Genomic DNA, 15539 nt, shown 5'->3' on the forward strand with positions numbered 1-15539 from the left:
AGTTAAAGTATCTTCGTAATATGTCTTTAGGATTTTTCTAGTAAATTTTTAACCAAAGTTTGTTCACAACTCTTGTTTGAAGTGATGTCATGGTAGCACAAAGTATAAAGAAGTCAAACATAAGCTGAAATTTTATATGGTGAATGGATTATGTTTTATCTCATTTGCCGCCTCTTTTATCTCACGATATATTGCAAGATTTTCTCGTTATAATTTGTAACAATTAATTTTCTTTTGCATACCAATTAATTTTCTTCTATTTTTAGAGTTAAACATCTATGATTCAATTGAAACCTCTTTTTGGGAATATTTGGTGTCGAACTTTTTGCATTTAGTATTGACACCAAACCCTTCTCCCACCACATTTTATTCGGTTGATGAACTTCAATCAATCCCTTTTAGACAGAAAATAACATATCATAGTGAATTATTTTCTCTTTTAATTGCATTTTATCATCTAACTAAACGTCGAAAAATCAACAAATACGCCTTTTTAAATAAAATGCTAAGAGTGAAATTCTTGTAAAATGTAAGTTAACCAAATAAAGCTAAAAATAGAAGCCATATTTCCTTTCACTCCTCAAATCACAAGTGTTCATCATCGAGCTTAGCAACACGAGGATAAGTCATGTCGTTGAGAAAATAATTGTCACATGTTGTTTGGATTCAATTAAACACGCATTGAGATGATTAGTAGAGTCCCCATCCACACTAGTTGAGTTGCAAATAATGCGATTTTTTATTGAATAATAAGCGTTTTGAGTTTTCTAACAGACAATGTTTTCACAAGCGATAACGGAGGAAGGAAGAATCAAATGCACGACCTCAAGGTGGGTTAAATCAAATACTCTTAAACACTTGATTGGCATGCCTCTCGTCTAAGTTAAAGAAAAACAACACTAATTTCTACGCTTGCGTTTGTCACTCAGTTATACATTTACAATACTGTTAAAGTTGATGACACTTGAACAAATTAGACCGTGTAAGTTAAAGTAGCTTCGTAATTCTAGTGAATTTTTAGCCAAAGTTTGTTCACAACTCTTGTTTGAAGTAATGGCATGGTAGCACAAAGTATAAAGAAGTCAAACATAAGCTGAAATTTTATATGGTGAATGGATTATGCTCAATCTCATTTGTTGCCTCTTTTATCTCACGATACATCACAATATTTTCTCGTTAGAATTTGTAACAATTAATTTTCTTTTGCATACCAATTAATTTTCTTCTATGTTTAGAGTTAACATCTAAGATTCAATTGAAACCTCTTTTTGGGAATATTTGGTGTCAAACTTTTTGCATTTAGTATTGACACCGAACCCTTCTCCCACCACATTTTTTTTCTGTTGATGAACTTCAATCAATCCCTTTTAGACAGAAAATAACATATCATAGTGAATTATTTTCTCTTTTAAATGCATTTTATCATCAAACTAAACGTCGAAAAATCAACAAATACTCCTTTTTAAATAAAATGCTAAGAGTGAAAATCTTGTAAAATGTAAGTTAAGCAAATAAAGCTAAAAATAGAAGTCATATTTCCTTTCACTCCTCAAATCACAAGTGTTCGTCATCGAGCTTAGCAGCACGAGGATAAGTTATGTTGCTGAGAAAATCATCGTCACATGTTGTTTAGATCCAATTAAACACGCATTGAGATGATTAGTAGAGTTTTCATCCACACTAGTTGAATTACAGATAACATGATTTGTTATACGAGTTGAGAGGCTATAACTTTCAAAATCACAATGCCAACAAATCAAATTAAGCAGCAAATCCCAATTTAACTAATACAAGTCCACCTAACCTAACCCCCCAAAACTAAAACAATTAAAAACGACGACGACGTCGACGTCGACAACCGACAAGAAATGGCAAAGTTGTGATAAAAAGGCGATTGCGATTGCAAAAGCTTCCTTCTTCTTGATCTTTTTCCATGTACCTTTCCTTCGTAACTAATCATTAACCACCTTCTTTATATAACCTTAATCCCCCCATTCCCTCTGAATTTCCCTCCCCATTTCCCCAAATTCCTTGCTTTTGAAGCTTTCGTTTTGCGCCTTCCAATGGCAGATCTCAGCCCCAGGTCTGAGATCTCCTTCTTGCAAACTTTCATCTGCAGTGCTTTCGCCGCCTGCTTCGCTGAGGTAATCGATGATACTTCATCTGTTTGTGTTCTTGCTCAAAATTTCAGCGTAAATGATAGTTTTTTACTGCTTAGTTGTGAAATTTGGTTTACTGGGTCGGTGGATTTGATAATAATTTAGCTTTAATTTCTGTGTTTTTAGCTTAATTAGTGTAATTTCTTACTTGGGTTTTGTAAGTTTCTGATTGAGTTCAGTGCTGAATTTTGATCTCCTGTTTGTGGGAATGAATGTGGATATATGAAGTTGAAATTTGAGGGTAGCTGCTGCTCTTTTGTGCTTGACAGTTGGTCCTGGTATGATGGTTCAGAGATTTGCATAATGTGGCTTAATGTGAACAAACTGATAGGTTAGGATCGAAAATTGGAGCAAATTAGGTTAAATGGCGAATGCTAGGCTAAAGTCGAAACGGTTTAATTATTTTATCTTGGTGTTGAACAATTTAAGCACTTGAATTATGATTTGACGGTCTTACAACTACAAGGTCTCAACTTCATTTGTGTGTTTGTGTGCGTGTGCATAAAAATCGAAGCTTGGTGTATAATGGTGTATGCATGAATATTCTGCAGTTTTGTACCATTCCTTTAGACACTGCTAAAGTCAGGCTTCAGCTCCAAAAGAAAGCAGTCGCGGGGGATGATGCTGGTGCACCAAAATATAGGGGCCTATTGGGTACTATGGCTACAATCGCTAGGGAAGAAGGTTTAGCAGCACTTTGGAATGGCATAATTCCAGGATTACAACGCCAATGTATTTACGGAGGCTTGAGAATTGGATTATATGATCCTGTGAGTTCTAAATACGTTTTCTTTCATAAATAAAATTATGAATTACCTATTTAATGCTTTCTTTGTGACACATTCTGTATATCTATAAACTGAATGTTGAACAGGTCAAAATTTTCCTTGTTGGCAGTGCTATTGTTGGAGATATTCCTCTATTCCACAAAATACTTGCAGCTCTATTCACTGGTAAGTGTACTTGGCAACTATATTGCGAGACTAGATTTATGCAACTTGTGCTGTTCACTAACATATTTTATCATCTGAAGGCGCCGAAACTATTGCCATTATCTTCCCTGCCGTTTGATCTAAAAAAGTAAATTTAACAGCATACTCTTTTGTTAACTTCTATGTTGACAGGTGCTCTGGCAATCATAGTGGCTAATCCAACTGACCTTGTGAAGGTTCGACTTCAATCTGAAGGAAAATTGCCAGCTGGAGTTCCTAGGCGATATGCTGGAGCCTTAGATGCTTATTCCACTATAGTAAGACAGGTTAGCTTTTTTTCAAAGTAGAACAGTGTTTTTCTTTGTTCTGCGTTCCTAAATATTGTTTGCAGACCAGCTTAGTTGTTGAATATTTGTTAACACTTAGGAAGGATTAGGGGCCCTATGGACTGGGCTGGTGCCAAATGTAGCACGGAATGCTATTGTAAATGCTGCCGAACTAGCCAGTTATGATCAAGTGAAGGAGGTATTCTCATAACATTCCTTCTCGGAAGTGCAGTTATCTTTCTAATTTGAAAGTTGATATAATCTGCTATAACTAGGATAATTATCCCAGTGATTCCTGATTCTTCATACTTATGCAGACAATTTTGAAAATTCCAGGGTCCACGGACAATATTTTAACTCATATCCTAGCTGGTCTGGGTGCCGGTTTCTTTGCAGTTTCGATTGGCTCTCCTGTTGACATGGTATGCACTCTGCAACCTTTTAGTTGTGACATTAAGTTCCGTGGTTTTCTAGGTTGCATGCTTGCAACATATGGAAACTCCAACAGATCTGTAAACATTAAACAAAATTTAAAGAAAAGTGATCATATGATAACCATATGCCTTCTCGGTGTGCTATATTCCAACCTAAGAAAGTAAAACAGAAATGATAAGCGCTTGCTATATTTGTTCACAAATTTTAATCATCATTGAATGCTGGTTTTGTGATGGTAGCACCGACCTGCATTGCATATTATTCGTTGCAGGCTGTAACAACGGTGTGCCAGTGAAAGATTGTGATGACATTTTCTAATTGTACAAAACAATTTTATTTAGTTTTTGAGTGGATGAGTTAGTAAGGAAAATGTTGGCTTGGATGCCTTCCTTGTTATGTTCTAGGTGAAATCCAGAATGATGGGAGATTCAACTTACAAAAACACGTTGGATTGCTTCGTCAAAACGTTGAAGTATGAGGTATGCTTTATAATCAGTTTTAATCTGTGCGTGCACTCTGATTCTGTAAGCCATTCGCCTTCGAAGTTTTTGAATACTAAAAGGCCAATATCTAAATGGGTTTTTGTGACTCCATTGTTTTGCAACTCATGACATACTGCAGGGATTTTTGGCCTTCTATAAAGGGTTCCTCCCAAACTTCGGTCGGCTAGGATCATGGAATGTGCTTATGTTTCTAATGCTAGAGCAAGTAAGATTTGCATTAATGTGGGATTTTCAATTGCACAGGCAGTTCATGTTTAATTCCAGTAACCTGCTTGTAAATCGTAACGATTCCTTTTCGCTTTGTATGTTTTCCATGGCAGGCGAAAAATGTTTTTCGGGTATAAATACGCTCTTCGGATTTCAGTCACCACAAAGCACGAAGACGCAGCTTTTGCTTTGGAATGGCATTTAAAGATTCAATTTTTTTTCCCCCAAATTTCTTCCGCTTTTCCATTTTAGGCATAAAATCCTTATATCTTTGTATCGTTGGAGAGAGTTTGAAAGGGAATCATATCTTTGTACCCTTCTTTGGGAAGCTACTTCCCTTCAACTATACTAGACAACTATATAAATATTGTTATTTATATTTGCATTGCCATTTGAATTAATATACAACAACAATAATAAAACATTATCCTACTAAGTGAGGTCAGCTGTATGAATTTTAGAACGTTATTGCGCTCAGTTTTGCGTCAAGTCTTATATTAACTCCAAGTATTCCATGTCTTTTCTTAAACTATCTTTTCAAGTTTTTTTCCACCTCTTTGAGCCTCTGTCTTATAATCGCATCTATAGATCTTCGGTTCATATGTCAAAACCACCGTAACCGAATTTCTTAAAGAAAGTTGATGTTCTACCATAAAACCAATTGGTAATATAGAAAGTAGCATAGCTACTTATACGTCCATGCAAGATTTCTCCTCTCATCAATGTCGGACTCATTCTCAACATTTCTCTCATCTTTTCTCTAGTTGTAGTTGCTTCCACTTTATCTCGGATATCTTATTCTTAATTATTTTTCTTGTGGCATCAGCTAAATGGAGGTGCTGTTGATTGAACTGCCTAAAACGTTTATATGTTAATTATTGCAGTCGTTTGAGTCAGCTTCACAGTATCTCTCGTAATCTGAACTGACCATTTTAGGCTACTATTGAGAAATCATCTTTACAATAATTCGCCAAAATCAAAAGATGCTTAGGTATCTAAATATGACATGATAAATAGAGAAACATATTGACTGTTGCCAATTGTCGATAAACAATAAAATAGTCACAACAATGATCAAGGGGCTAAACCATTTCTAATTTAATGAGAGATTTATTGTTTAAATTAAACAGTGCAATAACGTTTACAGTCTCAAAACTAAGAAATTTCAGTGTGCCCGAAATACTGGCGGTGCGCCCTATGTTCCATATTCTAAAAAATTATCCTCAAAAGTATAGGAGGCCTACAAGTCTAGTAACATTAGGCAGACTACTCACTAGCAAACCCACCGCATAAACCCCTCTAATTCCTATTTACCAGATAAACCCTGGCCTTAATAACCGACCCATTCCCAAGCTTAAACCCGGGAAAAACCGGAAACCCGACAATCTGACCCATCGGAACTCGCCCGCCCGCAAACCTCACAACACTCTCCATATAACCCGGATGAAACTCCGCTCCTCGACTCGCCTCGAACTGACTCGGCGGCGGGTCAAGCGAAAAAGCCAGCAAGTGCAGCAGCCACACCGCCTTCGCCAGCCCCAAAAACTCCCCGTAAAACTCGCTCCTCGGGTGCCCCCCTTCTACGACATGTCGTCGCTGCTCCAAGTGCCCAAACAACGACTCCTCCATCTTGGGATGGACGACGGCCAGGTACTTGGCGGAGCAGAACTTCCCGAACTGACACGTGGGCAGAATCCCGAGCAGCTCGGTGGGGTCCATGGCCTTGAAGTCGCGGTACCGGGCGAAACAGTCGCGGCGGTGCTGGTCCGGGTTGAGCAGCGACGAGAGGCTGCCGTCCATGTAGAACGTCTCGTGATCGAATCCCTGGAAGAGCTTCCGCGAAATGTAGGACTGCAGCGCGTACTTGGCGTCGCCGTTCTGTGTAGCGATGGTCGAAGACGTCGTGTTGGTCCCGACGGTGGTCGCGGTGGCGGCTTCAATTGACCGGACTGCGGCGGCGATGTCCCAGTGGGCTGCGCGCATTAGGGAGAGGAGGAGCGACGTGAAAGACTTGGATGCCTCTCTCACCTGGCTCATCGTCGCCTCGAACAGCTCCGGCGCTGGAGCCGCTGCAACTGTAATTAGAAGCCATTAAGGGGTAGAATTGTCATTACGTAGTGTAAGACAAAGTTGGGAGAGAGACTTTAATGTTTACCTTCAGTCAGACCTATGGAACCGACTTTTCTTCTGGACACGGACCTGCCCTTCTTCGAGTGGGACACGTTAGCGACGCCGTTTAGCTTCTCCTTGAGGTTCTGGATCTCGAACTCTCTGCACTTCACCTCTCTCTTCAGCTCGTCCACTGCCGCTTCGTACGGCGCCACTACCTCTCTCAACGTACTCCCCGCCATCACTCGCTCTCCCCCGCCGGTAAAATGCCTTCTTCGAAACCTCTCTCTCAGCACCCCGATTTTTCTCAGCTCACCGACCACGGCAGCGTCAGCCACCCTGAGCTTCTCCGGGTCCCACGGGATGTGGGCCTCCTGGAGGCTGACGTACGCCTTCTTCATCGCCCCAACGGCGTCGAAAACCTCCCGCATTGCCATCTCCATCTCCACAACCTCCTTATTCGTCTTCGTCGACCCCCGATCCTCCCCAGCCTTAAACCTTAAACCTCCACCGTCGATCACTTCATCGTCTTCGTCTTCCTCATCTCCATCGTCCTCGTCATGCTCATCGCCGGTCTCGTGCTCGTACAATTCGTCGTCCTCGTCGCCGGTGCGTCGATGCACGGGGGAATCGCAGGAATCGTGGCGCCCGGCGGCGAGTGGGTGGAGCAAGCAAGAAGCTGCCACTCGTTGAATCAGATCCGAGAAATTCGAAACCTTTCCCGCCATTTTCTCCCCTTTCTTCTTTGCCTCGAGTACTTCTCCGCCTCTGAGAAAAACAAGGTAGATCAGATTCGCAGACCAGTGGCTTTGATCTTTGAGTGAGGGGTGGGTGCGCAGGATAAGAAAATTTACCGTTTAAGATAGCATATTAAATTAATTGATGAATTATTAAAATAAAATAAATGAAAATTCTGAGTTAGACTGACCTCGGAGCTCAAGAGACAATCGTGTTTGCTGAAGCTTCCCAAATGGCAACGGATTACCGTGGTACGGAACGGTGAACGGGTTGACCCGGCTGCCGTTGACGGCAGCGACCTTCTTCTTTCTGAGTGAGCGGAAAATTAACGGGGTTAGTTGGTGTTACGGCCTCAAAGGTGGAAGGCTATCTGGAGTTATGGGCACAGTAGTGACTAGTGAGTGGACTGTGGAGGACGGGGAGGGATCAGGATCCTCTCCTGATCTAAGGATGAGCATCCTCATGATCAAAGAGTATGGACCGTTGGATGAAAATCTAACGGTTATAATTATTATAACTTTAAAAAATTCCTCTATTTGTAGCCGTTGGATTTTCATCCAACGATCCACACTCCTTAATCATGAGAATCCTCATCCTTAGATCAGGAGAGGATCCTGATCCTACGGGGAGGGCATGTGCATGTGAAGAAAGAGAGTGTAAAGGCTGATATGTCTGCTTATCCTACACGTGTACGTTCAGGATTTGGAGTTACAGTTGACAATGGAAAGATTCACTTTCTAATTCTAGGCATATTTTTAGCTACATTTTTTTCAAACTCGATTTTAATCCTTATTTTCTCTTAGTAATTCAAAAGTTTTTATTTTACTTTGAAACTCAAAGTTTGTTTCATTTTAGCCTTAAAATTTGATTTTGATCTCATTTTATCATTTGAAACTTGAAAGTCATTTCTATAAAACTCAAAACTCACTTCATATTTTCTTAGATTTGTTAATTTCTTATATGAGTTTGATTTGGGTACGCCAGGCTAATCAATTTCTTTGATTATTCGATGTTAATGCATAATGAAGATTTATAATCAAATTTTATTGCAGATGTGGCATAGTTTTATTGGGTGTTAGATCCCACATATGTTTTAGGAGGTGACCTATAAGTTTCAGAAAGAAGAGAAAGTCCACAAGTCAAAATAGAACAAATTTTAAGTTCCAGAAAGTAAAGTAATGCCTTTTAAGTTATAGATGGTAAAATGAAATCAAAATTGAGTTTCAAAAGACGTAATTAAAAATAAACCATAATTTTATAAAGAGGTGACTGACATCGAGTCATGGTTAGTCCAAAAATGGGAAATATAAATTAAAGTTTGAAAATGAAAAGAAAGATAAACAAGGTAAAAAATAAATGAGAATTTGCAGAATGCGAAAAAAGAGTTTCCAAAACTTTATGCAAGATCTTGGACTTGAGCAAAAGATTTGCTCACTGCTAAGATCCGTGATCACCACCGGATTAGCTGTCGAACAAGAATAGTAATTTAAATTAAACTCATCTGACAATGCACAAAGAAATTTATTTTCATACACAATTTTATCGTCTTGAATAGAGAGGCAACAATAAGCGTGTGCGGACAATGAAAAAAAATGTCGGTCATATCAATCATGTTCGGCAAAACACTCGGTTCATGCTAAGAACCACTGCCAATACATTAATCGTTGAATGAGTTTAATTTTATAATTTTGTTAACTGGTAAATTATACATATGTGATGGTGATGCTCACCGTCGACTAATTATGATGGTTGACAATAATTCTATTGAATGAGACTCATATGCAGCCTAAAACAGCTCAAAATGTAACCAAGAAATTGTAACTTATGAAATATGAGGCCTTAATTTCATGGGAGGGATTTCTATTTTTTTTTTTTTAAATGAGGAGTAGTTATAGAGTTCACACCAAATCAAACTTTAACGATCTGAATTATTTATTTTTCTAGTTGTACCTCATAAACTATCATTGCAAAATATTAGCCAAACCGAAAATATTTGAAGCATTTAATTCAGGTCAAAGAAATTGACGAACACTTTGTTCTAAGAAAAACTTTAAATTTTTTTGATTTAATTGAATTTTTGTAAGGATGATCTATGAATTGAAACTTACAAAATAAACATTCAGATCGTTGAAGTTCGATGTAGAGTGGATCTCATAACTAACCCCATTTTTTAAATAACATATGAATCTCTTCTCTTAAAGGGTTTGATACGATGTATGTATGTATGTATGTATGTATGTAGGTAGGTTACCTTGCTTCATTGGTGCAACAAGTAAACATATGAAGGAACATGATGATGATGGTTTCAATCCCAGAGAGAGCTGAGAGCTCAAGTATTTAGTTCTAAGTTGGAAGATGGATAGATGAGATATGTTGATGAACGAGTGCAAGTGCGTTGGTAATTACAGACTTCCGACTCAGAAATTAAAAAATTTAATCATGAGAATATAATATTATGATGTGGAGCCATGAGCATATGTTAGTTGTCGGTCTAGGGGTTAATAGCGTATAGGGGATTTTTATTATTTTTTTCTTTTTCGGGGGGGGGGGGGGGGGGGGGGGGGGGGGGGGGTTCCATTTCTTCTTTTTGCCCATGTTCATGTTATTTTATTTTATCCAACAACAATGATTTTCAATCGAAAAGTCAAATTTAACGTGACATGACATGAATTAGCAGTTTTTACTTTTGTTATTAAAATTAACAGTAGCTTGAATTTTTTTTTAAATTAATTATTAAATGTATTTTATTAATCTTATTTTTGTTTTTTGTTTTAAAAACATTTATTTTAATAGTTTAATGTAATAATTTAATTTGACATATCAAGTAGACAATAAACTTGAAAAGATGTCAAAGTGGAGAAAAAATTCCTCCTGTTTGGATTGGACCATCGCTCATGGACGATACTGTTGGAGTCTTTTGAACTGGCTTTGTTGCCTCTGGTGTTATAAGTTAGCTTTGGGTTGTATACCCCATTTCTATCATGTTATGCATGTGATAGTATAAAAGCTGGAACCAACATCAATAATAGATCATAGGCACTTTGACTTGATTCTCAAAGATCAATGTGCACGAAATACGTATGAAGAGGATGACATGGCTCTTGGGGATGGCAATAAAGTTTTTTACTCTCAATAGATGAAAGTGTTATAGTAATAATAGGGTTTGTTCAGAATGGAACGTATATATTGTGAGAACAGGAACAGTCCTTATATAGTTGCCAGAACATCTCTCGATCAAGCCTATTATTAAATGAGAGATGCTCATAATAACAATTATATATTTTATACCGCATCATGATATGTCTTACCAAATAAGAATTATGTAATTGGTTAATCAAAGTTCAAACCGTATTGTTTTAGTCATATTACGATTGTAAGACCACTCAAATCAAGTGACGTAATTGACGAAGTTATTGGTGGATTTTAGTTATAAGTTGTAATATGTACCCCGGCAAAGTGGTATGTGATTTTAGAGACTTGATGGTATGATGGATTTTAGGAATGACGATCCTCTCTAGATCCTCTTTATGAGTATTCTGGGAATCCTCAAATCATGTCCATTCATCGTATATCGTGTAGCCAGTTTTCGTCATGTATTGTTCATGTTTAATTTTAAATATAAATATTTAAATAATTTCTGACCACACGATATATGATAAATGGACACGATTTGAGGATCCCTAGGATCCTCATCCTCGAGGATCCGGAGAGGATCCTCACAAGGATTTTACTTATAAGTTGTAATCTCATTGCTACAGTCCTTGCACATGCATTATATTTGTTACGAGACCCTTTTTTTTACTCTTGGGTTGGAAGTGTCACATCCCGGCCCGGGGCGAATCACTTGCCGGGCCCGCTCCACCACCGTAGCACGATATTGTTCGCTTTGGGCTTACCATTCCCTCACGGTTTGTTTTTGGGAACTCACAAGCAACTTCCCAGTGGGTCACCCATCATAGGATTGCTCTAGCCCCCTTCTCGCTTAACTTCGGAGTTCCTACGGAACCCGAAGCCAGTGAGCTCCCAAAAGGCCTCGTGCTAGGTAGAGATGAGAATATACATATAAGGATCACTCCCCTGAACGATGTGGGATGTCACAGGAAGTACTAGAGGGAACTGGATCCTCTCATGAGCTCAGGATGGAGATCTTCATGAGCAGCCTATCCAGGGCGTTCAAACTTGATCCAACGGCTGCAATTATTATAACTTTTAGAAAGGCCCCATGTTTGGAGCCGTTGGATCAAATTTCAATAGCCCAAATGGGCTGCTCAGGAGGATCCCCATCATGAGCTCAGGCGAGGATCCAGTTTTGTACTAAAGTATTTCAACAAATCGAAAAGAAAAGATCGAACAAGAATTAAAGTACAAAGAATATAGATAGAAGAATGCTCCAAATTGATTTTTGACGGTTGCCGACTAATGCAACAAATCCAAAAAATGTCATGAAAATCGAACCAAATTGGACCCAAACTAGATTGGTCTGGTTCCAGTTTGATTCGATTTGCACCAAGTTGTGGGCCTGAGCCCATTTAACATTTTTTTGGGCATCATCACCATATTTCTTTCTTGCAAGATGAGTATGCCCGAGCCTGCGGCGAAGCTATAGAGGTGCAAAGAGGTGCGGCCGTACCTTCCCTCGTTAAAAAGCATGTCAAGGAGCATTGGTCAGCCCCTCTGATCTCGTCGGAAAGCTTGTAACTCCGTGAGAAGTCCCTGCTACTGCGCATCGTAGGTTGCTGCGCTCTCTTTTTTTTTTTTTTTTTTTAAAATACTCCGGCCAAAGAAAGGAGGAATAGAGAGCTACATTTTGTAGCTTCTGGAAATAGAGCTTATGTTTTGGGTTCCAACCAACAAGAAGAGAGACTTTCTCTCTCCCCCATCTCACCCCACATGCCCTTTCAAAATTCACCCAATTTGTTTTGGTTTTTGAACTATTGTCCAATCAATTTGCGTCACCTAGTTTACTAGTTAGATGTGCTGATTTATATTGGATTTGTTTTGTTTTTTAATTATTCTCCAATGTTTTTTAAGCCACGTGTTTGACACCATTATTTCTCTTAAAATTCATTATAAACCCTTACAAGCTTCAAAAAATATTCCGTAAAGTGTTACAAACTCGTAATCATTTGAATTTGTTTCTTTTACAACCAAATTCAACAAAGTAATACATAAAATTTATTAATATTTTTAGATGTTATATGCTATATAATAAATGGGCACTTATTTATACGATATGTAATAAATTTATTTAAATCCATCTAGATTCTCGCCTGAGCATTAGGCCATGTTGCCGCCCAACTAGCGTTTAGCGTCTTTTAGAACTTTGCTCATTATACAATTATGTAATGGAATGATACAACAAGAAACAATGCTTAAATCCTCATTTAAATAATGATGTTAGTTCAAATCCTTCTTCGAATATTTGGGGTAGTTCAAATCCTCCTTCAGATATTTCGGTTATCCAAATTCTCCTTCGAATATTCTGGGTAGTTCACATAATCTTCTTGCAAACCTGGATGTCCATATTTTTTTGGAACCTTTTACCCTTTTATAGTTCGTCCCTCCCCCGACTATTTCTGACTTTGCCACTGGCCCAAACTAAACAACGTGAAACACATTATAACTTAGGTAGAAACCAAACACGTTTCTTCTTTTTTCTCTTTCCCAACTAACTTTCTGTAGGCTTACAGTTTCAATTATAAAGTAGTTTACTCTTAGATTCACAGTAGGAGTTCAAATCTCTCATTTCTCACTAATTTTAGTACATATGTAACAAATGTCGTTGAGTTGTAAGAATTCTTGCTTTCACCTTGGCAATATAAAGACAATCTAAATGATTCGCATTACCATTGCACCATAAAACTAGTTCAAATTTGCATAAAAATTGTGAGCGTATAAGCTCTCTAGCCCACCCCAAATGTTTATGTAAATAAAATTAAAGACAATAGAACATCAAATAATCAAAATCTAGAAGAGATAGTCCAATATCTTAGTTGATAGAACGTTTGGTTTATATTCATGTATTCCGAGTTCGAAACTCCTACTCTAAAGTATTATAATAATTTTAAATCCTCTTACATCTCCTTGATAATAATAAAAGATTTATAAAAATCTAGGAAAAAAAGAGAACCCAACTTGAAAGGCTAAATAGTCAAAATAGACTTTAGCATTTGCATAACATATCACTTTGGTCCATAAGATTGAAAATCAATAGAAATGGTGTCACATCCCGGCCCGGGCCCCCACTACATCTCGGGTTTGACTCCACCGTAGCACGATATTGTTCGCTTTGGGCCCTTACTACGCCCTCACGGTTTTGTGTCTGGGAACACGAGAACTTCCCAATGGGTCACCCATCCTGGGATTGCTCTCGCGCGAACCGCTTAACTTCAGAGTTCCAATGGAACTTGAAGCCAGTGAGCTGTGCTAGGTGGAGATTAGAATATACATATAAGGCTTATATGATCCACTCCCCTGGACGATGTGGAATGTTACAAATGGTTGTCCACCATCCATCATTTTGGTCATTCCATTAAAAACTATTTGGGCAATTTGGTTAAGAAACGATTGAGTTAAGAAGCTTTGAAAATTACCCAAAGAGTTTTTAACGGAATAACCAAAATGATGGATGATGAACAATCTCAGGGACATTTCTGTTGATTTTGCCATCAAACCATGCCAGGTAAGCAAAGGACAAATGGATAAGATCACTGAGATATTTTCTCTCAAAAAAGTTGAATACTTATGGATCCCAAAACTTCCCACCACAATGTCATAAAGTCAACAACTAATTAGGTAAGAAAAAATCTCTCTCTCTCTCTCTTGTATAAAACCCAATTAACAGAGAGAGTTTGTAGGAAAATACAGAAGAGATTAGAGAAGAGGAAGAAGAAGAAAATGGAGTGCTGTGGGAGGCCAAACAGGAGTGACGTTCATTTGTCGAGCGAGGAAGAGGCAGAGATCGAGTCGAAGACGAGAGAGTACTTCGACGGAGTGACTCCCAAGCGTCACTCCAAACCTCAACGCAGTGAGTATTCGTCAAAGTATGTGGATGATTTGAAAAATGAAGACCAAATTCCTGAACTCGTTGAGTTCCATCGTCTCGAAAACGATTCGCAGGTTAGTTTTATGATGGTTTTGGTCTTTGATGGTTTTGATCCATGTAGTTTCTGCACTTAACTTTTGTAGTTTAAAAATAAGAAAAATAATGAAAATAGTTTGAAAATTGAGTAGTATAAAAATATGGTTTTTTATTTTTTTTGTTAAAATAAAGTTTTTCATTAAAGTTCTCTTAAAAATAAAAATAAAATGCGTTTGCCGGGAGTCGAACCCGGGTCTATTGCTTGGAAGGCAATTATCCTAACCGTTGGACTACAAACGCTTGCTTGTTTATTTTATTTCCTCTTATTATTTATTTATTTTTTTGAGCAGAAAATAGTGGTGAATGGAAGTGAGGTTGGTGAGGAGTTTGTGGAGACAGACTACTACAAGGACCTGAACGACATTGACAAGCAACACCACACCACAGGAACTGGGTTCATCAAAGTGCAAAACAAAGGTAACAACAGTTACAATTTAGCACCGGATTCCGACACCGACGTCCACGCTTCTTGCCAGTGCAACCCAGCAACTAATGACTGGATCCCAGACGCTTCTGCTGGCAATGCTGTAGGTTAAACTTAACCGCTCGTTTTTTACGAGGGAACTGTTACTGGCGCTTCAAAAATGGCATTACGTGCTACTGTCTTTTGATTCAGAGATTTGCTAATGTTTTTAAAATTTGGTTATTTGATTTGATTTGCTTTTGTTCCAGGTGGGTTTTGATTCAGGGAAGCCAAGGAGGAGTGAAAGTTAGGATTAAACGAGAAGTAATTACATTGCAGATTTTTGTCTGCATATTATTGTTTCTCTGCAATTTGAGAATTTCAATGTATGAGTTTTGGGTTCGAAATTCCTCCTCTCTAAATTAATGTAATAACTTCGAACTCTCTCATGCCCTTATTTATAATAAATTTTTAAAAATAAAAATAAATATGTTGCTTCTATGAAAGGAAGTTCAATCTTTATTATTCCACTTGAGCAAACTCTATCTGCTGCACAAATTGCATGTTAGCTGCCAACTAGCCTTCG

The 15539-nt window shown here is 38.1% G+C and overlaps 3 protein-coding genes and 1 non-coding gene across 4 annotated transcripts; 2 read left to right on the top strand and 2 right to left on the bottom strand.

The window, feature by feature from the left end:
• The first annotated feature begins 1860 nt into the window (after positions 1–1860).
• Positions 1861–4998, top strand: LOC137715797 (mitochondrial uncoupling protein 2). Its single transcript, XM_068455146.2, has 9 exons — positions 1861–2144; positions 2711–2929; positions 3034–3112; positions 3284–3417; positions 3518–3616; positions 3735–3839; positions 4257–4331; positions 4474–4560; positions 4676–4998. The coding sequence occupies exons 1-9, from the start codon at positions 2064–2066 to the stop codon at positions 4697–4699; spliced, it is 903 nt and encodes a 300-aa protein (XP_068311247.1). The 5' UTR covers positions 1861–2063; the 3' UTR covers positions 4700–4998.
• Positions 4999–5652: 654 nt separating this feature from the next.
• LOC137716445 (protein GRAVITROPIC IN THE LIGHT 1) lies at positions 5653–7884 on the bottom strand. Its single transcript, XM_068455906.2, has 3 exons — positions 7600–7884; positions 6718–7439; positions 5653–6637 (listed from the first exon to the last, which is right to left on the bottom strand). Exons 2-3 carry the CDS (start codon positions 7397–7399, stop codon positions 5862–5864), a joined length of 1458 nt encoding a protein of 485 aa, XP_068312007.1. The 5' UTR covers positions 7400–7439; positions 7600–7884; the 3' UTR covers positions 5653–5861.
• Positions 7885–14185: 6301 nt separating this feature from the next.
• LOC137716492 (uncharacterized) lies at positions 14186–15459 on the top strand. The gene is made up of 3 exons (XM_068455949.2): positions 14186–14528; positions 14841–15077; positions 15223–15459. Exons 1-3 carry the CDS (start codon positions 14307–14309, stop codon positions 15262–15264), a joined length of 501 nt encoding a protein of 166 aa, XP_068312050.2. The 5' UTR covers positions 14186–14306; the 3' UTR covers positions 15265–15459.
• TRNAG-UCC (transfer RNA glycine (anticodon UCC)) lies at positions 14719–14790 on the bottom strand. The gene has a single exon. It is a non-coding gene; the product is annotated as a tRNA-Gly (tRNA).
• Positions 15460–15539: the final 80 nt, after the last annotated feature.

The sequence above is a fragment of the Pyrus communis genome, chromosome 3, assembly GCF_041283825.1.
Source record: "Pyrus communis isolate YQ-2024b chromosome 3, ASM4128382v1, whole genome shotgun sequence".
Taxonomy (NCBI): domain Eukaryota; kingdom Viridiplantae; phylum Streptophyta; class Magnoliopsida; order Rosales; family Rosaceae; genus Pyrus; species Pyrus communis.

What these genes read in the sequence shown, in the direction of transcription:
- LOC137716492 (XM_068455949.2), top strand. Translation starts at nt 14,307, where the DNA reads ATGGAGTGCTGTGGGAGGCCAAACAGGAGTGACGTTCATTTGTCGAGC. An exon ending in GTCTCGAAAACGATTCGCAG is followed by an intron (nt 14,529 to 14,840) that starts GTTAGTTTTATG and finishes TTTTTTGAGCAG; the next exon opens with AAAATAGTGGTGAATGGAAG. An exon ending in ACGCTTCTGCTGGCAATGCT is followed by an intron (nt 15,078 to 15,222) that starts GTAGGTTAAACT and finishes CTTTTGTTCCAG; the next exon opens with GTGGGTTTTGATTCAGGGAA.
- LOC137715797 (XM_068455146.2), top strand. Translation starts at nt 2,064, where the DNA reads ATGGCAGATCTCAGCCCCAGGTCTGAGATCTCCTTCTTGCAAACTTTC. An exon ending in TCGCCGCCTGCTTCGCTGAG is followed by an intron (nt 2,145 to 2,710) that starts GTAATCGATGAT and finishes AATATTCTGCAG; the next exon opens with TTTTGTACCATTCCTTTAGA. An exon ending in TGTTTCTAATGCTAGAGCAA is followed by an intron (nt 4,561 to 4,675) that starts GTAAGATTTGCA and finishes TTTCCATGGCAG; the next exon opens with GCGAAAAATGTTTTTCGGGT.
- LOC137716445 (XM_068455906.2), bottom strand. Translation starts at nt 7,399, where the DNA reads ATGGCGGGAAAGGTTTCGAATTTCTCGGATCTGATTCAACGAGTGGCA. An exon ending in TTCCATAGGTCTGACTGAAG is followed by an intron (nt 6,638 to 6,717) that starts GTAAACATTAAA and finishes TTCTAATTACAG; the next exon opens with TTGCAGCGGCTCCAGCGCCG.